Source organism: Rhinatrema bivittatum, chromosome 8 (genome assembly GCF_901001135.1).
Source record: "Rhinatrema bivittatum chromosome 8, aRhiBiv1.1, whole genome shotgun sequence".
NCBI classification, from domain to species: domain Eukaryota; kingdom Metazoa; phylum Chordata; class Amphibia; order Gymnophiona; family Rhinatrematidae; genus Rhinatrema; species Rhinatrema bivittatum.
Window position 1 is genome coordinate 161,763,706 of NC_042622.1, and position 27,487 is coordinate 161,791,192.

The 27,487-nt window shown below is 46.2% G+C and overlaps 1 protein-coding gene across 1 annotated transcript in view; it reads left to right on the plus strand.

Annotated features, from left to right (window-relative positions):
- The first annotated feature begins 8,625 nt into the window (after positions 1-8,625).
- The window catches only part of WDR81 (WD repeat domain 81), a 56,205-nt gene continuing 37,343 nt past the window's right edge, over positions 8,626-27,487 (plus strand). Inside the window, 2 exon segments of the mRNA XM_029611144.1 lie at positions 8,626-8,887; positions 24,024-27,467. Coding sequence (XP_029467004.1) covers positions 24,091-27,467 — 3,377 coding nt within the window. The 5' untranslated portion in view covers positions 8,626-8,887; positions 24,024-24,090.

A 27,487-nucleotide genomic window follows, 5' to 3' on the forward strand; every position in this document is an offset into this window, starting at 1 on the left:
GTAATTGTATTTCCATATATTTAGGCTGTTTATTGTTCCCTGTAAACTGTTTTCTTTTGTAAATTTTTGTAATCTGTTTTCTGTAATTGTTTCGCCTTATATTTAGGCTTGTTTTTTGTTCCCTGTAAACCGATACAATGTGAAAACGGTTATCGGTATATAAAGACCATTAAATAAATAACTCTGCCCATGAAATTTTTACTTTCTTAGGCAAGACTCTATCACCATGTACATGCACCAACTTAATGACTTCCTTAATCCTACATGCCACTGAAGCCTTGGTAGTCTCTTCACTTTCTGAAGTCCTTTGAACAAGTCAAAGAGTTGATCTGACTTTCTAAAGGCATTCATGTCCTTAAGATACAGCAAAAGAACTTTCCTTACATCCAAAAAAATGCAATGTGTTGAAATGTGCCCAATCCATACATTTGCTAAACAAAGGCAACAAAATAATTTAATTCATATGAAAAGTGGAAACAACCTTTGGAAGAAAAGAAGGTACTGTACATATTTGCACCGTATCATCTGTGAACTCTTAGGACTCTCTGTTATGCTTGGCTGGCTGTGGGGTAAGCCCACAAATGACCACACTCACCAGCTGGCCCCAGCTCTCCAAACAGTGATAATGCCGCTGGCATGACATTGCTCCTCTAACACTCCTCCTCTAGGTGTGTGTGCCCACAAAGGAGCAGAGGCACCAGGAGATGACATCAGCATTGGCTGGGGATTTAAATCGCAGCTGCGCTTCCAGTTAGCACCTCATCAATGGGTCTCCTGCTTAGAGCAGTTCGTGTTGCTCCTGTCGTTCCAGCATTCCAGGCTTGCCTTGCCCAGCCCATCTCATCCATTCTTGCCTTGCCCAGCCGTTTCACCCAGCCTGTCTTGACCAGTCTTGCCTTGTCTAGCCTGTCTTGTCCAGTGTCTCCTCAGCTATCCTCGTTATTTCTTAGCCCTGATCTCCTGGTACTAACCTCTTGCCTTGGACCAGACTACGCTTGCCTCATGCCTGGACCTAATCAATGCCTTGGACCTAACTATACTTGCCTGCCGCCTGTATCTGATCATTGCTGTGGACCTGAATATGCTTGCTGGCCATCTGTCCCGACCTTTGGATTGATCCTGGTACCTCCTGTCTGCTGCCTGTCCTGACCCTGGTATGTTCTTGACTCTTGCTTAGCCTACCGCCCTAAGGACCCACTTAAGTCCTGCTGGCCGCCAAAACCCAAGGGCTAAAACTGCAGGGGATATGGCTGATATAGATGAAGCTCCAGTCTGTCCCACTTTCAAGGTGCACTCGCCAGCTGTCGGCGCAGACCTCATACGTTCGCCTATGAAGCTGCGTCAACTACATCACAGCACCAAGGGCTCACACTCACGCCACTCATCACTTTCTATAGGATAAAGCCTGCAACTCTGAGATTCTTCTGGTTGAACAACCACCAGAAACACTGCCTTCAAGGTAAGCAGCCTGAACAGTGAAATATCTGTAATAGGCTCTAACTGCGGCCCTGACAAAAAGATCAGAATCAAATTGAGATCCCAAGATGGAACAAGAGTCTGTTGCGTCTGTTGGTGCTAGACAGCTTCGCCCCGTTTGCCTCACCTTGTTCATGGCTCCTTCCACTTCCCTTGGGAAAATGGCTACAGCCGTTTCTACAAGCTGACCTCTCCGGCGTCCCCGGAATGGCTATGGTGCTGCCTGCCGCCATGCTCCTCCCAAGGGCCAGGTAGGGTGCGTGTGCACACGCCACCAACGTCTTTATTCCAACATCAGGGGCGTTCCCCTCTACTGACGTCACGCCATCCAGGTATATAGCCTGTACTAAGTTGCTAGCTCGTTGAGTTAGCAAAGGATTGGTTTCGGCCGGTCTAAGCTACTCTGCCGCTTCTTTGATGCCACTGGAAGCTCTCTCTCTGCCCTTCGGGGTATTGCTAACCTGGGTACCCGCTCCTCGGGGGCCCTCTGCTTTATTTCAGGTGCCTTACAGGGGTCAGGTACTCGATCCTCGAGGGCCTGCTCTCCCTGCCTGTACCATCTTCTACAACCTGGTGGAATCGCATACCTACAGCAACCATCTAGTGAGTAATCTAACCCTCAGTCTATCTCATCCACAGCCCTGCCTTGCTGGGAAACCTGCACCGAAATTCCCCTATACCAACGGGGTGAGAAGGGTCCCCTCTGCTGAGGGTCCTGAGACTGCTACATCCATATTACCTCACTACTGCCACCTCTGGTGGAATACTTCAAGCTGTATAAATAAAGAACTAATTCTGTGTTTGTGCATCCTGCGTTTAGCCCAGTACTGTGGCGCCTCACGGGTCTCCTCTCCAAGGGCGTGGTCATCTGCCACAGTACCCAAGAATCCACCCAAACACCGCTTAACCATAATAGATTGCTAACTCCATGGATTCGGCTCAGCTCACTGCATTGCAGGCCATTCCAAGTCTGGCCCAGCGAATCTCCGAACAGCAGAGTGCGCTGGAGAGTTTGACTACTGCATTCAACTTACTGCATACACAGATGAACTTACCCGCCACCACAGGTAAAGAAGCTACACCACCAGAAGTGACAGTCAAGACTATTGTACCTCTATCTCCTCCTACACGCTTCTCGGGGAAAGTTTGGAGATGCAGAGGTTTTATTAATCAGTGTTGCATGCACTTTTCCCTGCAACGTAGCCATTTCCCCACAGCTTATGCCAAGACCACCTATATCTTGTCTTATCTAGACGGAAGAGCATTGACTTGGGCCTCTTCGCTGTGGGAATGTGAGGATCCTATTCTACATGACATTGAAGGATTCTTCGAGCTGTTCAAATCAGTTTTGATGACCCTGCCCGGTATACTACTGCAGGATCTTCTTTGGTTCACCTGAAGCAAGGTAATAAACCTTTAGCTGACTTCGCTATCGAATTCAAGACACTGGCGTCTGAATTACATTGGGACCCTAAATGCCTGAGGACCCTCTTCTTTGAAGGACTGAACTCTCGTCTGAAGGACGAGCTTGCTGCTCGTGAAATGCCTGAGACCTCAGCTGAACTAGTGAAGTTGGCAACTAGGATTGATCGCCGGCTTCATGACAAGGTTCAAGAGGCCAAGACTCCCAGAAAACCCTTTTAGGGTGAAACTCGAGTTAAGTCCACACCCAGGCCTGTGCCTCCGGTTCCAGTTGCTGGAGAGGTTGAACCAATGCAATTAGGCCGCAGCCATCTGACAGCCAAAGAGAGAAGAACATGGAAGAACCTAGGGCTGTGCATGTACTGTGGAGAAGCTGGCCATGCTGTTCAAACATGCCCTATATGCCCGGGAAAACTGGCAGACCTAAGTCCTGCAGGAGGACTCTTCTTAGGTCTTACTGCCCCCTCTCCTCCACTCTCTTTTCCTGTATCCTTGATCTGCGGACCCTTCAAGTATCAGACTCTTGCCCTAGTGGACTCAGGGGCAGGAGGTAATTTCATTCTTCAACGATTAGTGGAGCACTTGCGGATTCCCACTACCACTATGAAGTCCCCACTACTCCTATCTTCAATTCATGGAGAGCCCTTGCCGGGCGAAGTAACCCAGCTCACTGAACCAGTATGTCTGCAGACTGGTGCTCTCCATTCTGAAACTATCTCCTTCTTTGTTTTAGAGAAGGCCATGCACCCTATAGTGCTGGCACTACATGGCTGTAGCAGCATATGCCTCAATTCAATTGGGCTGCTCTGGAGCTTTCACGATGGGGCCCAGACTGTCATGGTAAATGCCTGATAGAGGTCGCTCCTATACCCTGCATGCCAACTACCCCAGTGATGCTGGGGTTGCCGCCTCAATATGCATCATTCCAAAATGTTTTTTCTAAAGAAGCTGCAGACATACTACCGTCTCACAGATCCTATGACTGCGCTATTAATCTGAAGCCGAACACTGAACCACCCAAGAGACGGGTGTACCCTTTCTCCGTGGCAGAGAATAAAGCCATGTCCGAATATATTCAGGAAAACCTTCAAAAAGGCTTCATAAGACCCTCCAAGTCTCCTGCTGGCACAGGCTTCTTCTTGTGGGGAAGAAGGATGGAACATTACATCCTTGTATAGATTACAGAGGTCTTAACGAGATAACTGTGAAAGATCGTAACCCGCTACTTATCTCAGAGCTTTTTGACAGACTACAAGGACCCAAGATCTTCTCCAAGCTTGATCTTAAAGGAGCCAATAACTTACTTCGCATTTGCTCAGGCGATGAATGGAAGACAGCCTTCAACACCCGGGACGGTCACTTTGAATATTTAGTGATGCCCTTTAGCCTGTGCAATGCCCCGGCTGTCTTCCAAAATTTAATGAACAACATTTTCAGGGATCTCCTCTACAAATATACATATACTTAGATGACATCTTGATATTCTCCCAAGACATGATCACTCATTTGGAGGATGTCAAAAGAGTACTGCAAAGACTCCGTGAGAATCATCTATACGCTAAGTTGTCTAAGTGCGAATTTCACAAGGAATCAGTGCCTTTCTTGGGCTACATTGTTTCCAACCAAGGGTTCCAGATGGATCCACAGAAGCTGGAGAGCATAAAGAATTGGGCACAACCCACTGGTCTGAAGGCTCTCAGACATTTCTTAAGTTTCACCAACTATTACAGGACTTTTATCAAGAACTACTCCTCGCTCTCTGTTCCGCTCACAGCTATGACGAAGAAAGGTGCCAATGTTGCTAATTGGTCTACGTAGGCAATAACTGCATTCCAGCAACTAAAAGATGCCTTCTCGAGCAAGCCATGTCTCCGACACCCGGACCCCACTAAGCCCTTCATTGTTGAGGTAGATGCCTCAGACGTCGGCATAGGGGCCATGCTAAGCCAGGCCAGTGATTCCAAGGCCTTACACCCATGCTCATTCTTCTCTCGTCGTTTCTCTCCAGCAGAGAAAAAACTCCTGGCAATAAAGATGGCATTCGAGGTGTGGTGCCCTTGGCTCGAAGGAGCGCAACATCAAGTCACAGTCTTTACAGACCATAAGAATTTGGAGTACTTCCGCCACGAACAGCACCTAAACCATAGGCAAGCGAGATGGTCTCTGTTTTTCAACAGATTCGACTTTGTGCTGAAATATCGCCCTAGAGATAAAAACATCAGAGCAGATGCCTTATCTCGCTCACTCCTCTCTGAGGATATCCCAGAGGAACCGCAACATATCATCGACCCGAAAAGAGTTATTTTGGCAGCTACTCACTCAGTACCTGCAGGTAAAACCATCGAACCCAAGAACCTCAGGAAAAAGCTGTTAGCATGGGCTCATGACTCCAAACTGGCTGGACACCCTGGTCAACGCAGAACTCTGCCTAAACTGCAAAAGTTTTACTGGTGGCCCACCATGAAGGAATCCACAAAATAAACATGGAGTTGGTGCTGCACTTCAAGCATTCATTAATCGGCAAAAGAGGAAACGCAGCAGATTTTAATAAGTCCCAAAACAACTTCAACGTTGTGAATTCTTTAACACGTTATTAGCGGCAACTCCATTGCTTAAAGAGACACAATTTTTTTAAAATCTCCTTGCTGAAAAACATCTTGAAAGCGCGAAGTGCTTAAGCATATGAACCCCGCTTTAAACACGTCCCTCCCGATGCAGCCGCGTTTGGCGAAACACGGGTCCGTGTCGGGGGCCCTGTTTTAAAAAAATTGTGTCTCTTTAAGCAATGGAGTTGCCGCTAATAAAGTGTTAAAGAATTCACAACGTTGAAGTTGTTTTGAGACTTATTAAAATCTGCTGCGTTTCCTCTTCCACCATGAAGGAAGACACATTCTCCTATGTTGCTTCCTGCACAAACTGTGCCAGACAGAAGACGCCACCCGGTGGTCCTTGGGGTCTACTCCAACCCTTACCAGTACCAGACGAGCCATGGACACACATTGCTACAGACTTTGTGGTGGACTTACCACTCTCAGGAGGTAACAACACGATTTGGGTAACTATAGATCGGTTCTCAAAGATGGCTCACTTCGCGGCTCTCCCTGGTTTACCCACAGCTATGGAGCTTGCTAAGCTCTTCATCATGCACATGGCATGCCTAAACACATAGTCTCCGATCGCGGAGTCCAATTCACAGCTAAATTCTGGAAGGCATTGTGCAAGAAGTTTGACATTTCTCTCAACTTTACCTCATCATACCATCCTCAATCTAACAGGCAAACAGAGAGGATGAATAGGACACTCAAGCAGTTCATTCGTGCCTATGTGAACACTCACCAGAATGATTGGGCAGAACTGTTGCCCTGGGCTGAATTCGTCATCAACTCTCATCCAGCAACATCCACTGGATTAACACCATTCAAAGTGGTTTACGGACGACTACCATTGCCACTTCCACTGTCAGTGTCATCTCCGGCAGCTTAATCTACTGCCAAAGATATCCAACAACTCTGGACTCAGACCAAAGAGATGCTTCTCAAAGCAGGACTTCGAGCTAAGAAAGGATACGATGCTCACCACTTTCCAGCCTGGTGACAAAGTCTGGCTATCCACTAAGCACTTAAGACTTAAAATACCTTCAGCTTGCTTCGCTCCATGCTTCGTTGGACCTTTTCCCATTCTCCGACGATTAGGCAATCTCACCTATAGTCTGAAGCTATCACCTACACTGAAGATTCATAATGCGTTCCATGTCTCACTATTGAAGCCATCGATCCTTAGTGAGTTCTCTAACAAGACACCTGAACCTATACCAGTGATGGCTAACCTATGACACGTGTGTCAGAGGTGACATGCCGAGACGTTTTTGCTGACACGCGCAGCGTTTCATGGACTATCAGGAATTTTTTTTTTTTTTTTATCGGCTGTGCCGAGCCTTTTTTTTTTCGGCTGCACCAACCCTTTAAAATTTGTTTTTTAGTATCCCCCCACCCTCCAGACCCCTCCACCCCCCCCTCCCCAATTCCCCCGGGCGCAGGGAGGCTCATTCGGCGCAGCGATAGGTAGGGCCGTGGTGAGGTTCACGTCACCACGGCCAGAAGAAACAGATTGCATTTAAACACGCTGATGCTCCTCCTCCTTCCTGCCTGTGCGGCCCCGGAAGTAAACGTTGCCGGAGTCTACTGGGACTTAGGTGGACCCAGAGGAGTCGTGGTATCGGTGCAAGGGCTGACTGGAGCTTCACCCTGGAAGTCCGCGGTCCCCCCAGGAGGAGCCCGTAGGGACCCGGACTGCTGGGACTTAGGCGGGCCCTTGGAGACGGAGTCCAGGAGGGGTCCAAGATCGAGTGCCAGAGAGTTGTCACTACCAGTCCGAGGTCACACACCGAGGGATCACCACTTGCCAGTCCGAAGTCACACCAGATAATCACCGCTTGCCAATCCGAGTCGCACACCAGAGAATCACCGTAAGCCAATCCAAAGTCAGGAACCGAGAAGACCAAGACGCAACAGGAACAAGGATCCGAAGTTCAAGGAACTCACCGAAGCAAGCAGACTAGACAGCGCTGGAGGACGTTGCCAAGTCAGGGAATGAGCAGAGGAAGCTTCCTTTTATACTTCCCCTGCTCAGGCTGATCCAGGACAGATGAGGCTTGTTAAAGGGATCAGGTCCCTTTAAATTTGTGAAGGGGGCGCGGCCTCGCGCCTAAAGATGGCGGTGGCCATCTTTGATTTCCTCCGCGGAGGAAAGGCTGCAGGAACGGTGCGGGGGCAGAGCAGGGACGGCTCTCCCCCCGACGGTCAAGCCGGGGACCCGAGCTGGGGCACCAAGCACCCGGTCAGGGGTTTCCCCCGAAGCTGCTGCCACAGGTTGCCGCTGCGGACAAGGTAGGGGCCCGCAGTTGTGGCCTCCCACGGCCGCGGGACACAACAGTAAGAGGCCATGGCGGAAACACATACAGTGCTGCCTCTGATAGCCAGCACTGAACCACAGCATCCAACCCGAGAGAACCCTTCTCCCATCTTAGGCTATAAACTCCCACTTTTGCATTCTTGAAGGTTGTCATCAAATCCATCAATGGAACTCCCCACTTAGCCACTATCAGACTGAATGTAGCTGCAGACAAACTCCTGGATTCACGGTATGTTGACTGAGGAAATCTGCCTACACATTTTCCACTTCTGTAGGTGAGCAGCCAATATCATCTTGAGATTCCTCTCTGCCCAGGAAAACAACACTTCCACCTCCACCGCTACTTGCAGATTTTTGATGCCTCCTTGCCAGCTGCCATTGCATTGTTGGACATCACTCTGAATGCCTGATCCATTGACATTGGGTCAAAGTGTAACAGTGCTAAGTAAATAGCTCTGGGCTTCAACTGATGGACCAACTCGCTTCCTCTTGTGATCACTGGCTCTGAGCAACTTGTCCCAGGCAATAAGCACCCTATCCTGTTAAGTTGGCATACATCTTTGTTGTTACCCAGGTAGGGGCTGTCACCCACCCACCTAGATATTCACAGGCTGTCAACCAGACACATACACTGTCTGTCACCCAGACACACGCAGGCTCTCATCCACCCACTTAGACAACACACACAAACAGGCACTCTCACCCACCCAGGAGCAGACACACAGAAACAGACAAACAGACATTCCTGGGTTGTGCCAGCGTCGCGTTTAAGAAACGTCATCTCCTGCAGCCTCCGGGTCTGGTCTTGCGGCAGCAGGAGATGACGTAGTTAAACGCGACACTCGCTGCCGGCGGGTGGATCGCTCCTAGCTGGGCTCAGTTTTCGTGCCAGCTTCTCTTTTCCCCATCAGCTGCGGCTTCATTATTATTAAAAGAAAAAAAGCAAAAACTTCCTCTGTGCGGTGGAAAAGCCTGGCGGGCCCTTTGGTATAGGGCAACAGGAAGTCTCCTAAATGAGCTCCTTTTATAGCCTGGAGTCTGCATTTTTACAGCGACGATCCGCGCATCTCTCGAATGTGTAAGTAGGAACGTCTGAGAATGCAGCTCTGCCTTTCCTGCTTACTTCTCTTCTGCTGCTGGAACTGGGGGTTTCGTGGCTCAGTTATCTAGGGCTGGGAATGTAATTACATGTTAATATATTTTAAATCAGGTAAACACAGCGAGCTGATCACATTTGCAACTAACACAAAAGTATTCAAAGTACTTAAATTACAAGCCGATTGTGAAGAATTGCAGGAGGACTTTCCGCAACTAGGGATTGGTCTTCCAATTGGCAGATGAAATTTAACGTGGGCAAGACCAAAGTGACGCACATGGAGAAAAATGATCTCAACTACAGGTATATGATGCTGGGTTCCATTTTAGGCATCACAACCCAGAAAAAGAACCTCGGAGTCCTTGTAGATACCTTAAAATTCTCGACTCAGTGAGCATTGGCGGTCATAAAAGCAAATAGAATGTTAGGAATGATCCGAAAAGGAATGGAAAGTAAAATGCCAGATATATTGCTTCTATAATATTCCATAGTGAGGACCACAGCTTGAGTATTGTATGCAGTTCTAGTTGCCACAAGAAGTGTCAGTAAGATTGAACCCTGGTTTTCAGTTCTCTGCTTTAACCACTAGGCTGCTCCTCCACTCTGAAGAGTTAGTGGCCATAGCCTCTGTGGGCGTGAAGAAACTTTGAAAGGTTAGTGACTGGCCTCTGAGAAAAGGGTGTAGGGACAGTATTCTGAATGGTTATTTGCAGTATAGTTGTAAATCTCTAATCTCATTGCAGTTCATTGTGCACTTTGAAAACCTATTGTTGCTGGGTGGTGGTGAGGGAAACGGATAAACAGTGTGGCTTCCAGTTGTGTGCAAATCAAAGGGCCTTTGAATACAACTCATAATTAAGCCATTGATCTCCTACACAGATCATTTTTCTGTGCTTAATTACCCTTACAGTCCCACTACATCCATGCAGCAAACCCCAAACCATAAAAACAATCACAAAAACAGAAGACTCATACCTATACGCACCATCACTCGCACTCAAGCTATCAGCCTATCTCTCATTTCTATCATCCTCTTTAATGCACAATCTCTTCAAAAGAAAACCCATCTTCTACATGACATTCTCTCTGATTCTAATCCCGAAATATGCGCAATCACTGAAACCTGGTTCAAACAACATGACACTCCCCTTATCAACCAGTTACCCATAGATACTTATGATATTTTCTCAATCCCGAGGAAGAAGAAGAGAGGAGGCGGCCTACTCCTGGCTATAAAAAAGGACCTCCACCTAGTGTCTCATAGATGTGACATCCCCCATCAATACGAAATTGGATATTTCAAATCTAAACTACTCCAACTCTGTCTTATATACACACCCCCTGGTCTTCTAGAGAAAGATTCATCTCCTCTGATTGAATTCCTCACAAACTCACTTTCGCCAGACCTACCCACAGTCCTCCTAGGAGATTTCAATTTACACGTAGATACCTCACCACAGTCACCGGCCTGTGAAGCTTTCTTGGCCTCGCTCGAAGCTATGGGCTTCCAACAGATAGTAAACTCCCCCACACACAAGGCTGGCCACACCCTTGACTTGATTTTTATAAACTCGCCCATCAGTGTGAACAGTCCCCCCCTATGTACATCAGTACCCTGGTCTGATCACTCATTGATTGAGACCAAACTATCGCTCCCTCAAAGCCCTCTATCCACGCCCAGACAGCCTATTTCCCTTAGATTCCGCAAAGCATGCGATGTAGAAACCATTGCATTAGCATGCTCTGACTTAGACAAACAAATTGATCTATCCTCACCAGATAACGCATTATCCTCATGGGTGAACTGCACACGCAGCATTGCCAATGTGCACTGCCCCCTGATAACAAAAACAATCAACCCTTACAGAAAGAATAGGAAACCCTGGTACACTCCTTTCCTTAGAAATCTCAAAATCCAACTCAGAGCCACGGAAAGGTCATGGCGCAAACTCCAATCCCCCGCAACCAAAACTCTCTACTATCAACGTATGCATGATTATAGAAACTCTATTCAACACTCAAAACGAAAATACTACGCCAATAAAATAAATGGGCTGCAATACAACCCCAAGGCTCTTTTCTCTATGGTCGCTAACCTTACTTCTCCCATACACACACAACAATCAGCTACACCCTCCACAAACCGCTGTAATGAATTAGCGCAATTTTTCAAAAACAAAGTATCGTCCATCACAGCACAATTTTCACACAACAACCTCAATATCTCTCTTCCCACCATCAACTCCCCTAGCTCCCTTTATTCTTTTGAGTCCTCATCTTCCCTGGAAGTAGAAAGCATACTTAAGAAAATGAAACCTTCCACTCACCCCTCTGAAACTATCCCCTCTAAACTCCTACTTTCTATACACAATGTGATCGCCAAACCCCTCTCAAATATTCTTAACTGTTCCCTAGAACATGGCATTGTCCCCAATGCTCTGAAACAAGCCATAGTGAAACCACTCCTCAAAAAACCCAACCTTGACCCCACCACCCTCTCTAATTACAGACCAGTGTCCAACCTACCCCTACTAGCTAAAGTGCTTGAAAAGCTCGTGAACACACGCCTATCTGATCACCTGGAACAAAATAACATCTTCCCTCCAACCCAATATGGTTTCAGGAAGCACTTAAGTACTGAAACCTTGCTCCTCTCCTTACACGATACCCTTATCAAAGGAACTGACTCAGGATCATCCTATCTTATCGCATTACTTGACATCTCAGCTGCGTTTGACACAGTTAATCATGATGTCCTCCTCAGCATACTCAGAAATATTGGGGTCACTGGCAAGGCCATTGATTGGATTCAATCATATCTCCAAAATCGTACTTTCACTGTCACTATGAACAATAATGAATCTGACCCCATCAGTCTCCCCCAAGGTGTTCCCCAAGGTTCCTCACTCTCATCTACCTTATTTAACATTTACATGCTCCCCCTTACTACGCTCCTCACTAATCTACACATCAAGCATTTTATTTATGCTGATGATGTACAAATCATTTTCCCCTTCTCGGACACCATCCAAACGGCTCTACACAGCTGGGAATCCTGTCTTTCCTCTATCAACCAGCTCCTAAAGGACATGCACCTAGCGCTTAACTCCAACAAAACTGAGCTTTTAGTCATATCGAATAAGCAGCCACTCCCGGTCATCCCCCCTGCCTACTCTGCTACTAACTTCCCACCTCACACTCGCAACCTAGGAGTTATTATTGATAATCACCTCTCTTTCAAACCATTCATCAAATCCATTATAAAGGACTGCTACTTTAAACTGCAAACAATAAAGAAGCTCAGACCCTTGCTACATTTCAATGATTTCCGTACAGTCCTTCAAGCTATTATCCTTTCAAAGATTGACTACTGTAATGCGCTCTTACTTGGCATTCCCGCAATTCACACTAGACCACTCCAACTTCTACAAAATGCTGCCGCTCGCATCCTGTCAAACACAAAGAAAAGAGATCACATCACCCCCGCACTTATGGAACTACACTGGCTCCCTATACAGTCACGAATTCTTTATAAAACTCTCTCAATCATACACAAAAGTCTATTAAACTCCAACCTCAACTGGCTCAACCCCCCCCTCGTACCCCGTACCTCCAAGAGACCTACACGCCCAGCACTCCAAGGAACACTCCAAGCCCAATCTATTAAATCCTTTAAGCTTTCCTCCACTATTAACAGAGCCTTTTCTCTGGCCGGCCCCACGATATGGAACTCTATGCCCCATGATATTCGCACTGAGACCTATACCCCCGCTTTCAAAAAGAAACTTAAAACCTGGCTCTTCCAACAAGCTTACTCCATCACACCCCCTATTACATAACTCCCCCTCCGACCCTTACCCTTACTCGGATTTCCTGATATGACCATCTCTATGCTTGTCGATTTGGTACTGTGCACTAATTCTGTATATAGTTTTGATGTAAATAGTTTTGATGTAAGGGCTCCCCCCTAATTTCAATCATATGTTTCCTAGTTCAGTATATTATCTGTTTTATGTAAGGGCCCCGCCCAATGGTTTTGTGTTCACTGTAAACCGATGCGATGTGCGAACGGTCATCGGTATAAAAGAAACGTTAAATAAATAAATAAATAAATAAAAATAGCAGATGGCAAGGGATGTATCAGTCAGGTTTAAGCTGGATAGTGGATTAAGTTTGAGTTCTCATGTCAACAGGATGATCAAAGAGTGATGGTGTTTAACATATTCATAAATGATCTGGAAAAGGGTACAAGTGAGGTGATCAAATTTGCAGATGACACTAAATGTTTCAGTTCTTTTAAAACAGCTGTGGTTTGTGAGGAAAAGTAGAAGGACCTTATGAGACTAAGAGATTGGGCATCTGAATGGCAGATGAAATTTAATGTAGAAAAATGCAAAGTGATGTACATAGGCAAAAATAATCACAACTACACTGTGTATTAGAAGTGCCCAGGAAAAGGATCTTGGAGTCCTTGTGGACAAAATATTGAAATCCTCTACTCAGTGCATGGCAGGGTTCAAAAAAACAAATAGAATGTTAAGAATGATCCAGACAGCAATGGAGAACAAAATGGAAATATATTGCCTATTTTGCATTATGCTACAACTACACTTTGCGTATCATGTGCAGTTCTGGTCGCCCCCATCTCAAGAAAGACATAGGACTAGAAAAGGTGTAGAGGAGGGTGCCAAAAAGCTAAAGGGAGTGGAACATCTCTCCTATGATGAAAGGCTGCTCAGAAGAGGGCTCTTCAGCTTGGAAAAGATGCCTGAGAAGGGACATGATAGTAGTTTATAAAATCATGAGTGGGGTGGAACGGGTAAATAAAGGACAGTTATTTACCCTTTCAGATAATACTAAATAAGAGATACACCATGAAACTAACAACCAACAGATGTAAAACAAATCATTTACCATATTTTCCGCTCCATATGATGCACTTTTTTTCCCGGGGGGGGGGGGGGGGGGGGGGGGGGGGGGGAATGTCTGTGCGTCTTATGGAGCGAATATATATTTAAAAAAAAATCCTCCAAGACCTGCCAAAAGTCCCTGGTGGTCCAGCGGGGGTCCGGGAGCGATCTCCTGCACTTGGGCCATCAGCGCCATTTTGATTACTGGCAGCCGACGGCCCAAATGTAGGAGATCACTCCTGGATCCCCGCTGGACCACCAGGGACTTTTGGCAGGTCTTTGGGGGGGGGGGGCAGGAGGGTGGGGGTTGTAGTTAATTAAATTTAAAGGGTTGGGATGGGGGGTTTTTTTCCCACAGAAAAAGAACGATAAAAGTTTTCTGATCTGGGGAGTGGACCGAAATGGCCCTCCCCAGACCAGAAAACGAAATGGGGGACAAAAGAAAATTTTATGCACTGCCAGACACTTGGTGAAGTAAAACAAAAACCTGCAAAAAAGTCTCGGAAGCCCCATTTTCACCTTGTCTTACCCCCTTCCAGGTCCTCCTTCATCCTATCCCAATTTTATATTCTCTGTCACACACTCCAGCCCATCTAACACACCCTTAAACAGACTGCCCATCCAATCACATGGCACCCACTGTCCCCTTTATCCCGTCAAACTCTGTCCCCATTCCCAAATCCCCACCTAAGCAAGGCGCTTGCTGCTCCTAGCTCCTCCTCTTTCCCCAATAGCAATACCACTGCATCAGGCTCATCCTCTTGCTCTCATGTTCTACATACTCACCCCCTTTCTCATTCCCCTTTCAACACCCCTCCTCCCACCAGTCTCCTTTTTAAAATTCAGCCTCTCTACATAAGTCAGAGCCTGCAGGAGGAGGAAAATGGGGGAGTGCCTTGAGTTATCTCCCCCTCCCTTGCAGCTAGCAATGGTGGTGATTGCAGCCATGGGTCAGGGAGCAAAAGCCCACGTTTCCAAGCCGGGCTATTAGCAGTGTTGATCACGGCCAAGGGAGCGAGAGCAGGATGCAGCAGGGATTTATACAGCATAACCACCACATTTCCAGCTTGGACTAGTAGTGGCCCTGATTGCCGGGTTGGGAGAAAAACAGCAATAGGGAGCAACGATTGACATTTCAAGTACCTGGTTCCCTGCTCTGCACTCTCCTCCGCCAGCAAGCACTGGCTGTTATAGCATGCTATCAATTCCACATTTTGGAGACATACTAGTGTGTGCTGACACACTGGTTCAGAACCACTGGACTAAAGAAAACCACTGGGAGTGAGCAACTAGAAATAGATCTACTTTTTGGGATCTGGATTGGCCACTGTGGGAGACAGGATACTGGGCTTGATGGACCTTGGCCTGACCTAGCACAGCACTTCTTATCTTTTTTTTATATGGGTCTAGCTGGAGGCTCATACTGCCACCTTGTAATTATGTTGAAGGTGGATTTGAAACCCCGCAAGTAGCAAAGTATTTTTATTTGAAAAATGTCTTACTCGCACATTCCAAAGTTTATGGTAGAGAACATAAAACTATGTTCACAGATCAACATGAATAACAAAAATAAACAATTATCATTAACCCTGCGACTTTTGTTGAACCATTGCAACCAATCCAGCTTCTTTTCTACATAAATATGCTTACAGCCAACATAAACTCAACTGTCCTAGTTAATCAGGCTCATCCTGCCCTTGAGACTTCATGTTTCTCAAAGTTTGAAGCTCCTCAAAAGGCCTGCTTAAATAGCTAAGAAAAACCTGAAAAATGAAGTGTCTGGACTCACTCTGATTTCCTTATCTCATCGGGAAGGGGCTTCCATAATACTGGGCCAGCCGCTCCTGAAGTCTGTGTGCAGACTTTCTTGTTGAAACTCATGCTGCTGTATTTTGCACTACCTGTGGGCCTGCAAGTAAATTTTCCAGGGGAAACTACAGCTAAAGTTTGCCCTTTTGAAAATCAAGTGGCCTGCACAACGAAGGGAGAAGGTTCAAAGTACAGGAAAGAAAACAAAATCTCCACGTGCATGTCACCCACTCACCTAAGCCTACCTCTTTCTTCATGCAGGTAAGTGGGCACACTTTACCCGCACTGGGGGCAGGTTTCAGTGGCCTCTGTACATGGGTAAACACATGTTCACCCAGATAGAAAGTTTATAATACTGCCCTATAAAGCCAGGTAGCAATCCCGCAAATGGGAAACACCTTAAGCCAGGATTTGGAATTGCAGGAAGAACACAACTAATCTTGTGTGCCTCAGGGATTGGTCTTTGGAGCAGTTCTTTATAACTTTTTTTTTTTAATTGCAATTTTTTATTAATTACAAAGCATATCCATCTTTGTACAGAAAAGAGAACCATTTTTAATCCAATCAGAATAAAATTTCAAAGAAAAATACTTATTTCTATAGTCTCCTACATAATGGGGGGGGGGGGGGGTGGATACTTAGAAACTAAGGAAGCTACGATTTTCTTTACATTTTAAAGAAATAGACATAAGAAAAAACTGCCCTTAACTTGCAACGAAACACCATTTTTTTTTTTACTAGGTTATTGGACCTTCAACAGGTGAAGATGTTACCATCGCCCTTTTATGGGAATTGAGCCACAATTTCAGTTGTTCAGGAGTCGTAAACACATATATATTACCACCATATTTAATGACACATTTACATGGGTATCTGAGTTGGTATGTAGCCCCCATCTCTCTAGTCTCCTTTCGAAGCGTCAGGAAATCCTTTCTTGTGTGCTTCTTGCCAGATCAGGGAAGATCTGAACAAATTGGCCCATAAATTTTTCCCCCATATTCTGGAAATAGTTCATTATCGCACTCATATCTTGTTCATAGGTAAAGGAAATCAATAAAGTTGCTCTCTCAATGATCTCTGCTGCAGATGACTCTAAAAAGTCCGTTAAATTTTCCAGATCCATTTGATTCTGTCTCATCCCTTCTCTCGTCTGTTTAAACGGCAAGAAATAGACCTTGTTAAATGCCGGAATACTTTCAAAAGGGATTTTTAGTATTTCATTCAAATGCCTTCGCAGTGTTAGTCTTGGTTGCTCTCCCGGTATTCTGGGGAAGTTCAATAGCCTTAAATTAAGCCTTCTCGGCCTATTTTCCAATAGTTCTGGTTTTTTATTTAGGGCAATACAGTCCTGAATTGTAACCGCTTGTACTTTCTGCATCTCTTTCATCTGCGTTTCAAATAGTTGCATCTTATCTGATTGGTCTTTGATTCTTTTATCATGATCTTGAGTTACCATTTCCAGTTTAGCAGAAATTTGCGAAATCTGATTCATACAGCCCTGGAGGGCTAAATTTTGCTGGGCCATCAATTCCCATAGGGAGTCCATTGTTACCACCGCGGGTTTACTTGGAGGAATTAGCTCACCATGTTGTTCCATAGTCGGCGTTAGTAACAAAGAAACTTTAGAAGTAGGAATCAAAACAGCCTTACCATTGCTGGCTTCTTCAGGCTGCAAAATGGCCACCGACATTAGAGCTGTCCCTTCTCCCTGTAAGTTGGATTTCCCTCCGTCCAAACCGCCAGTTTCTGTGCCCTCCACGGGCTTCCCTGAGCTGATTGCTCTGGATATCTCCGTCACAGCTTTCACCGGCTGGCTGAATAGCGTTGCTTGTGAAATCCTGGGGGGGCTTAAAGATAATTCCCCAGACAAAACTGTTGCTTCCCTGCCTGTTTCGTCAGCGGGGCACGGCCCCTCCCGCTTCTGGTGGACGCTAGCGCACTCTTCGATTGGGTTTTTTGTCCCGCGGGTACTGAGGAGCTGGAGGGGTAAGTCCTCAGTTTCCCCTTTCTCTTTGGAGGCATATTTAATCTGGAAATAAAAGTTTAGAAAGAAATTCTATGCGGGAGATCTGAGTCGACGCTACATGCAAGCGGCCATCTTGACTCCGCCCCCCACTGTCTTTTAAACATTTTTGTGAGCGACATAACGGAAGGATTTTCAGGAAAGGTTTCTTTTAGCTGTTGGTACCAGAATCAGTAGCGGAGTGGACAGCAAGCAAGGAGTGGAAAACATGAGAGATATAGCGAAGCTCGAGGGATGGTACACGGTCTGGTAGCTAAGATTTAATGCTAAAAAAAATACAGAGTAATGCATTTAGGATACAAAAACCCAAGGGAAAGGTACAGTATTGGAGGTAAAATTCTTCTAAGCACAAAGGAAGAGTGGGATCAGGGAGTGATTATATCTGATGATCTTAAGGTGGCCAAACAGGTGGATAAAAGCGATGGTGAAAGCCAGAAAGATGCTTGGCTATTCAGGGAGAGGAATGGTCAGCAGAAAAAGGGAGGTGATATTGCCCCTGTATAGGTCCCTGGTGAGACCTCACTTGAAATACTGTGCACTTTCAAAAGGATATATCAGGATGGAGTCTCTCCAGAGGTTGGCTACTAAAATGGTCATTCCCTGTACTTACCCGGATCAGTCCAGACACCTGGGTTTTGCCTCCCCTCCAGCAGATGGAGACAGAGAAGTTTTAAAACAATCCTGCCCTTTATACCAAGGTGCCACCCACAGTCCATCAGTATTTCTCTGTCTCCAGCAGATGGTGGAGGTGCAAAACCCACAGTCTCTTCTGATTGTAAAAAAAGGGTTGGTAGGATATTTGGATAGAAAAAAGGTAGTGTTAGGAAAGTTACGGGATTGTTCCTTTAATTTTTCTAGGTTAAAAAAAAAACCAGCAAGGCTCGCAAAGGGCTTGTCGTGTAGTTCATTCAGGGTGCAAGTGGCAGTGCTCTGTCTACGTGGTAAGATTCAGGGAGTACCATTGGCATTGCATTCGGATGTGGCTCGTTTTCTTCGGGGAGCCAAACATTTACGACCTCCGCTCCGCCATCCGTGTCCTTCTTGGAACCTGAATTTTGTTCTCTCCGCTTTGTGTGCTCCACCTTTTGAGCCTCTAAAAAGAGCCACGTTGAAGGATATGCTGAAAGTAGTGTTTCTGATAACTATTTCTTCAGCCCGTCGGGTGTCGGGGCTGCAGGCGCTGTCGGTCAGGGAGCCCTTTCTGTGGATTTCGGATTCAAGCTTCTCCTTAAGGACAGTTCCTTCTTTTCTTCCAACAGTGGTTTCTTCCTTTCATTTGAATCAGTCAGTAGAACTGCCATCCTTTTCCGATTTGGACCGATCGGATCCGATGACTAAGGATTTGAAGAAATTTGATGTCCGCAGGGCTCTGCTAAGATATCTGGAAGTTACAAATTCCTTCCGTGTATCGGACCACCTTTTTGTTTTGTGGAGTGGTCCCAAAATATGGCATATAAGGCTACGATAGCCCATTGGCTGAAAGTAGCTATAAGTTCTGCATATTTACTGCGTGGTAAGCTGGTGCCAGTTGGTCTTCGTGCCCATTCTACATGATCACAAGCTGCTTCCTGGGTGGAGTGCCAACAAGTCTCACCCCAGGAGATTGCAGAGCGGCTACATGGAAGTCTTTACACACTTTTGCAAGGCATTACAGACTGGATGTTCAGGTCCTGGCGTCCAGGGGATTTGGAGAAGGAGTGCTCCGAGTGGCTCTCTCCGGCTCCTACCCTCAGTAAGTTGGCTCTGGTACATCCCAGGTGTCTGGACTGATCCGGGTACGTACAGGGAAAGGAAAATTAGTTCTTACCTGATAATTTTCGTTCCTGTAGTACCACGGATCAGTCCAGAGAATCTCCCAGTTTATGCACGAAAGTATCGGAGACTCCGCTCGTTATAACTGTACTGTAATCTGCAGATCACTGGTTCTCATGGTTCAGGAAGTTCTGTTCCCTGTTGGGGGTTTGACTGAGCCTTGGGAAAGTTTAGTTAGTGTACATAGTTTTTTGGGTTTAGTCCATTCTGCTCTGACACTGAGTAATACTGATGGACTGTGGGTGGCACCTTGGTATATTGTTGCGACTGTCGCTGCCCGACGTCTCCACTCCGCCCACCTTACCCCATTGGCGACTCCCTCCGGGGTTGATGGAAGGCTGGCTGCCGCGGCGACTTTCGGCCGTCCTCGTCCGGTTACTCAGACCGGCCCGGCGCTGCAATCCGCCATGTTGACCTGATGCCTAGGGGCACGCACGTGGCACGGCCCTGCCTCAAGTACCAGAAGTGGCACGAACCTCAGGGGCGTCCCCCTGAGATGATGTCATCTGCTTCAGATATTTAAAGGTCTCTGAATTGCTAACAACTCAAGTTAGCAAGGATAAGGATTCGTTCTATCTACGCTACTCTGCCTCCTCGGACTAACCAGGGGTACCCGCTCCTTGGGGGCCTCGTTCTCTCTTACTTTGTAGGTTGCAGTCTGGAACCGGTACTCGCTCCTCGAGTGCCCTTGTTCCCGGACTTCTTCGGAATTCACTTCTGCCTGGAAGTCATTGCTGCCTACTACATCTGTGAGTTACCATCGCTCTCTCAGAGCTTTCCCTGGAACCAGGTACTCGCTCCTCGAGGGCCTACTTCATTCCAGCTCCTGGGCTTCTATGGGACAGTGTGTGAGTGTTACCATCAGGTCCTGTCCATGAACTCTGCATACCCTGCCTACTCACTATATTTCAGTTTCTCTACAGCTCAGCCTACAGGGGTCGCTGTTCCAGTATCTGAGGGACAAGAGCCCAGCTGGGCATTCCAGCTCACTACTGCCACCTCTGGTGGTTCAGTATACTGTCTAATAAAATAACTAGTGTGTGTCTGTCTCCTAACTCTGAGCCTGACCGGTGGTCCCTCTCAGAATCTTCCGCCGGGGGTGTGGTCATCTGCCACTGGTCCAAGGATCCACCCACAACTCTCCTAAATAATAACATATATAGGGCAGGGTTGTTTTGAAACTTCTCTGTCTCCATCTGCTGGAGGGAGGCAAAACCCAGGTGTCTGGACTGATCCGTGGTACTACAGGAACGAAAATTATCAGTTAAGAACTAATTTTCCTGTGGTCTTTGTTCTAAAACATATGGGGATAGACTTAAAGATCTCAACATGTACACCCCAGAGGAAAGGGGAGATAGGACAGAGACATTCAAATATCTCAAAGGTTTCCATGCACAGAATGTGAGCCTTTTTTCAGTGGAAAAGATGCTCTAGAATTGAGGAGGTCAGGAGTAATCTTAGGAAATATTTCATTACAGAGAGGGTAGCGGATGTGTGGAACGGCCTCCCGGTGGATGTGGTGGAGACAAAAACAGTATCTGAATTCAAGAAAGCATGGGATAAATAAAGGGAATCTGTAAGGAAATCATGAGAATTATAATGCTAAATTAATTGGACGAATGGACAGACTGGATGAGCCATACACATCTTATATCACAAATTGCTTAAAGGAGAAGTACCGTTAAATAGTAGTTGGAAAATCAGGCCTGTAACACATCCTCCCATTTGTTACTAATGTTGGAAAATAAAGTTCTTTGGGATGTCTTGCAATCACGTGTCACCCAGCTTCAGCTGAAGACAAGTTGTGTGCCTGCGGGGCATTCCATTAAATGCTGTCTGTCCTCCCATTTCACAGAAAACATGAAGCAAGTATGTGCTTTTTTTTTTTTTTTTTGTTTCATTTTTTATCATAGTTGGGTAATTTTTTAGTTCTGGTGTCACTGTGTGGGATGAATGTTACAAACTGTGCTGCCTGACAGCACCAATTCAAGGAGCATCTCTCAGGAAAAGAGCGAGTTCTAGTGCACTGCCTGGTGGAGAGCAAGATCCCGACTGGATAAAAATGTCAGCGGAGGAAGAGCGAGATCTCCACTGTGCACCGCCCAGCTGAGAAGCCTCAAGAGGGAGAGAGGAAGATCCCTGTAGTACTGCCAGGATGAGAATCCCAGCGTGGTAGGAAGAGGTCCCAGGTGTACTACTTGGGTGGCAATGCCATAAGAGAGAATGCAAAAATGCTGGTGCACCTGCTGCTGCTATTTCTGCTGGCCGGTTATTTTCTAGGCTCCCCAGTAACTCTCTGCCACTGCCAGCTGAAGCAAGCACAGGGCTGTGTTAGTACAGTGAGGGAGGTGGTGGAATTACAGCTGTAACCTGGACAGGAGGAGGGGCACAGGGAGACAGAGCACATGTCTGCACATTAGTTGAAAGTTCCTCTGTGCTCAGACATTCTCTTCTTTTAAGAAGATCCTCCAGCATTGTCATGTTTCTTGTTGTCTGGCTTTACATCTGCTCAGTCTTTTCAAATTGCAGCCTGGAAACACCAATTTAACTGTTATGAGATTCACATTTTTCAAGTGAGGAGTTTTCTTGTGATGTTAAAAATAAGGTCCATGAACCATATGCAATGCATCAGATATTGGATCTAGGATCTCTTGTAATCGTTCAACCATTTTGTAATTTGTAGATAACGTGCAGTTACTAATCTCTCTGCATGGTGTGTTTTCTCTCATTTCATTTCTCATGGTGACATTTTTTTTACCTGTTATAAAAATAAGACGTGGCAAAATGAGGTATGAGGCTATTAAATAGTTCTTTAAAAAGAGGGAGGTAGATGCAGGGAACATTCTCCCAGTGGAGGTGGTGGAGAACAAGGACAGTATCTGAATTGAAGAAAGCAGGGGATAAGCACAGGGGATCTGTAAGGGAGTGGTAGGGCTTGTAAAGCTGAGCAGTTGTGTGGATGAGCAGACTGGATAGGCCATATGGTCTTTTTCTGCCGTCATGTTTCTATGAAAAGTGTTTTAGGTCAATATTAAAAGTAGCCTTCATTTTTCCGCGGGCGTTTAAATTTTGGATAGATAAAGGTGTTTCCCAATGGTCACATGTTTGGTCCCCCGGGGGATTGTTATCATTTCCTACCCTTGGCCGCCAATTTCAGCTGGGTCATGCGGAACGTTTCCGCTATCTCCAAGTTAGACACTTTTTTCTTAGCAATCGGATTGAAGCTGACCTTGCAAAGGGTATTTCATCATTTGAGAGCATGTGTAGACATTCCCACATGGTAACTAAACATATTACTAATATCTATGGATTATTGAGCGATGACTTTGACCAGTCTGCGTCACACATACGAGCATGGCAATCGGACTTACAATGTACCTGGACAAAGGAGGACTGGCTGACAATTTTTCAAAGTTTACGGAAAGGATTTATATCAACACAACATATCGAAAATGGATACAAATTATACTACAGATGGTATGTAACCCCAAGTCTCATTCAGCATTACGCGCCAAACACACAAGGGCTTTGCTGGAAACTTTGCCGGGAGCGGGGCACTTTTTTCCACTTATGGTGGCAATGCCCCAAAATACAACAGCTGTGGACAACGATATCGACCTGGATTTCTACGATTTTGCATGGCTGTATTCAACTCACACCAGCACAAGCACTCCTGAATGCTGAACTCCAAGATAGATCCAAATCTCATAATTATTTTATTAAGTTTGTGGTGACTGCGACCAGATGTGCTATAGCACGGTGTTGGAAGGACCCTGGGGTGCCAACATTAACCATGGTTCAGGCGTTGGTTCTTCATACGCACACCTTGGGAAAGATTACCGCATTTCGCAACAAATCGTCCCTGCATTTTCACAAGGTCTGGGGTCGCTACGAACATTGGCTACGACTTCCTATGGTTTCGCAGTGACCAATCATGGATAAACACAGTGACTCCTATTGGTGGAACTCAGGACTGGTGTTTTCTGGTGTTTCTGTAGCTGGTCTGGGAAAGCAGATGTCATGGGGATTGGGGAATCTATGCTGTTGGTGGTCCGCTGTTCTGCCACGATGTTATCTTACTCACGCCTTTGCGTTTTTCTGTTCGCTATCAGGAGAATTGCTGACCATGTGTCTTGCTGCTATATGATTGATGATATAGACTAGCTTACTCGATGGGGGGGGGGGGATCCAAGGGGATATACTAGAGTGAAATGGCTTCTTCGCTGGTATAATGGCACACATTGTTCACTTATGATTACATTGGATTTTGTACATGTTGCACAGCTGTTTTATATTTTGCCAATAAAAGTTATAAATTAAAAAAAAAAAAATAAAAGTAGCCTTCGTTTTTTTTCTTCTAATCTTAAAGCATAAGTTCTAAATCCATCTTGTTCAGGAAGTTAAAAGAGCCACAGATAATACTAAGAACGTGGAGAAAGATACTGCACAGTAGAATAACTTTGGTTCTTTCTAGATGCAGGGAGTGAAAGGAGCACTGTACAGGAGGGGGCTGATGCAACTGTGTGCTTTATACTTACTTTAATTTGCTCTTTTTCTTCTATAGGGAGTCGAACACTGTGGAATGGTGTAACTTAGCTGAAACTGAATGTTGAAACTTATCCTTCACCAACATGGAGTGGCTCCTGAAGAGGATCGAGAGAGAGCTGCATATTGACCAAAGACAGCTTGCTGCTGGTGAGGGGACTCACGTTATTGCTTTCGTGCCCCTGAAGTGGCTGGTGAGCCTAAAGGAACGGAGGGTTCTTCCGAGGCAGTGCCCACGTCCAGAAGGTTTGAGTGACATAGAGGTGCAGACATTTTTGCAACGCTCTGTGCAGAAATTGCCTGTTGGCTGGGTGAGGGTAGAAATCCACGGACTGAGGAAAAAGAAGCTAGACTACGCACTGATTTGGAATCAAGCTGAGCAGGAAGAGAAGAATGACTCGGAATTGCTGGTTAGATTCATGCAGAATGTTGCCTTCCAGAACTACAAGAATTTATGGCTCAAGGCTTACAGAACCTATGTGCAGTCATATAGTGGTATCCAGCAAGCACACACAGTGCAAGCCTTGAGTGCAATAAAGCTAGCTCTTCAGAAGGTTTATGGCTGTTCATTTATTCAAGTGGATAAATTTGCACAGTGCCTCTCCCCTGCCAAAGAGAGTGTTCCCATCACAGCTGGTGTTCCCTCTTGCTCTAACATTCTCCAAGTGGAAGCCTTGCTGGAGTCCGTAGATGTGCTATATATTGTTCAGCCTTACCTGCACTATTCGTTGTATGATATTGTCACGTTTAGCCCCGCCAAGCTTGCTAACAGTCATGCCAAAGTGCTCTTCATCCTCTTCCATATTCTGCAGGCAATAAAGGCCTGCCATCGGGAGGGTCTGGCTTGCGGAGCCTTGTCCCTTCGCAATGTGCTCATCGATGAGAAACTCTGCAGCCAGCTGAGACTTAATTTAAGTGAGTATGAGAAACCAGAGGTGGACAAAAGAGAGACTCCAGAGAAGCACAGTGAAGGAAGCAGTGGTCTTCCTGAGGAGACGAGACTGAAGGGGTCGTCTTCTGTCTGCCAGGAGGAGTTGAGGGGGCTGCTTTTGGGTTGGGTGCATGGACAAGTAAGTAACTTTGATTATCTTATGAAACTTAACCACCTGGCTGGGCGCCGGGAGGGAGATCCAAACTACCACCCAGTCTTACCCTGGGTGGTGGATTTTACCACTAAAAATGGCAAATTCAGGAACCTAAAGAAATCTAAATTCCGTCTCAACAAGGGAGACAAACAGCTGGAATTTACCTATGAAATGACAAAGCAAGCTTTTGCAAGTAGCGGGACAAGTGCAGAACAGCTGCATGTCCCTCACCACATCTCAGATGTCCTGTCTGACATCACTTACTATGTGTATAAAGCCAGGAGGACACCAAAGACTGTGTTGTGCTGTCATGTACGATCTCAATGGGAGCCTAATGAGTATCCTGCTAGTATGGAGCGGATGCAAGCCTGGACCCCTGATGAGTGTATCCCCGAATTCTATACAGATCCCACCATCTTTAGATCTATTCACCCAGACATGCCTGACCTTGATATTCCATCCTGGTGTAGTTCCTATGAGGAGTTCATTGAAGTTCATCAGCAGCTGTTGGAGAGCAGGGAAGTGTCTCAGGATCTGCACCATTGGATTGATCTCACCTTTGGGTACAAGTTAGCTGGGAAGGATGCTGTCAAGGAAAAAAACGTTTGTTTACACCTAGTAGACAATCATACCAATCTGACTAGCTTTGGTGTCGTACAACTGTTTGATCAACCACACCCTAAGCGCTTACTGGAGCCTGCATATATTCCTCCTGAAGCACCTATCATTAAAACCACAAGAGAGCTGACAGGCTGGGAAGACACCCAACATCTCCAGGCTGAAGGAATAAATGGGTTAGTCTTGGAGACAACAGGTAGCTGGTCTGTTAATAAATCTAATGCTGAAGATGATGAGTTAGAGCAAGGCATGGAAGCTCTGGATTCCATTCTTTCAGCTGGGAGATTTGTGGATCAGCCTTCTACACTGTCGTCTACCCAGGCAGAAAGTAGAATCCCAACTACCCGATTCAACCGAAGGAGCAAGATCGAAGGGGATGAGAGAGAGCTTGTGCTTCCCGAGGCTTATAATCCCCTCCAAGCCCTGGAGGAGCTGGAGAAGTTAGATAATTTTTTAGTTAAAGGTTTAAATAGTGAAATACAGTCAACAAAACAGGCTCAAGAAGTACCTGAGATAAGCCTCTTGGATTTCTTTCAGAGAGATATGCAGGCACTTGGAGTCATGATTGCTGAAATTGTGTTTGCTCCCAGGATTCGAACCTTGAAGCCTTCAGCTTCCTTACTGGACCGATTCCTTACTGTGCGGAAGCTCTGCAGATATCACGCGAAGGAAATTCCCTCTCCTCTGCAGGACCTCCTAGAAATGTTGCTACAGCTTCATACACCAGAGGACGTGTTGCTGAGAAATAGGACTGCTAATTGCTGTGTCCCATTGTTTGAATATAAACAGATTTCCAAAGGTCTGCCACCACCTTGTCCTTCTCAGCTTCTCAGCCCCTTCTGCTCCATTATTCCATTCCCTCCTTATTTCCTGTCTCTGCATAAATTCATCTTCACTTACCAGTCAAAGAGAGCAGAAGATGAGTCTCAGGGTCGTGAACTTGTCTTTCAGTTGTGGCAGCAGTTGGAGGGGGTACTCAGCAAAATCACCCCTGAAGGTTTAGAGATCCTTTTGCCTTTTATCTTGTCGCTGATGTCGGAGGAGAACACTGCTGTCTATGCAGCTTGGTATCTCTTTGAGCCCATAGCGAAAGCCTTAGGCCCAAAGAATGCCAATAAGTACCTGCTGAAGCCTCTGATTGGTGCGTACGAGAATCCTTCCTATCTCCATGGCAGGTTCTACCTCTATACAGATTGCTTTGTGGCCCAATTAATTGTCCGGCTGGGGCTCCAAGCATTTCTGTCTCACTTGCTCACTCACGTGCTTCAGATTCTTGTTGGGGTAGAGAGCTCCAAGGAAGAGAGCAAGTCATCCGGAGGAGCTGCCGAAGATGAGGAAAGCGGAGGTAGTACTCCCGTGTCCTGCTCTTTTGGCGAAGAGAGGAAAAACGATGATGAGCGTAGCCCTTCTGGACTCGAGCTACTGGACTATACATCTGGAGTCAGCTTCCATGACCAGGTCTACCTGACAGAAAGCGAGGATTTCCACAGTGGTCTTTATGTGAGCGAATCCCTGGAGCCCCAGGATCAGGAGGCCCTAAGCGTGGGAAGGTTGAGTAATAAGAGCAGCTCCAGTGAGGTGTCCCTGGGTGAGGACAAGCCTGCAGATGGGGATTCTCTGAAGGAGAAGAGCAGCTTAAAGTCTGTAGATAGCAGTCAAGACCTGAAGCAAAGTGAGGACTCCGAGGAAGAGGAGGAGTGTGACGCTGCCATAGATCTTACACACCTCCTCCTTTCCGTGAATACTGATCTTTCCATGGACCCTGAAAACATAGAACAAG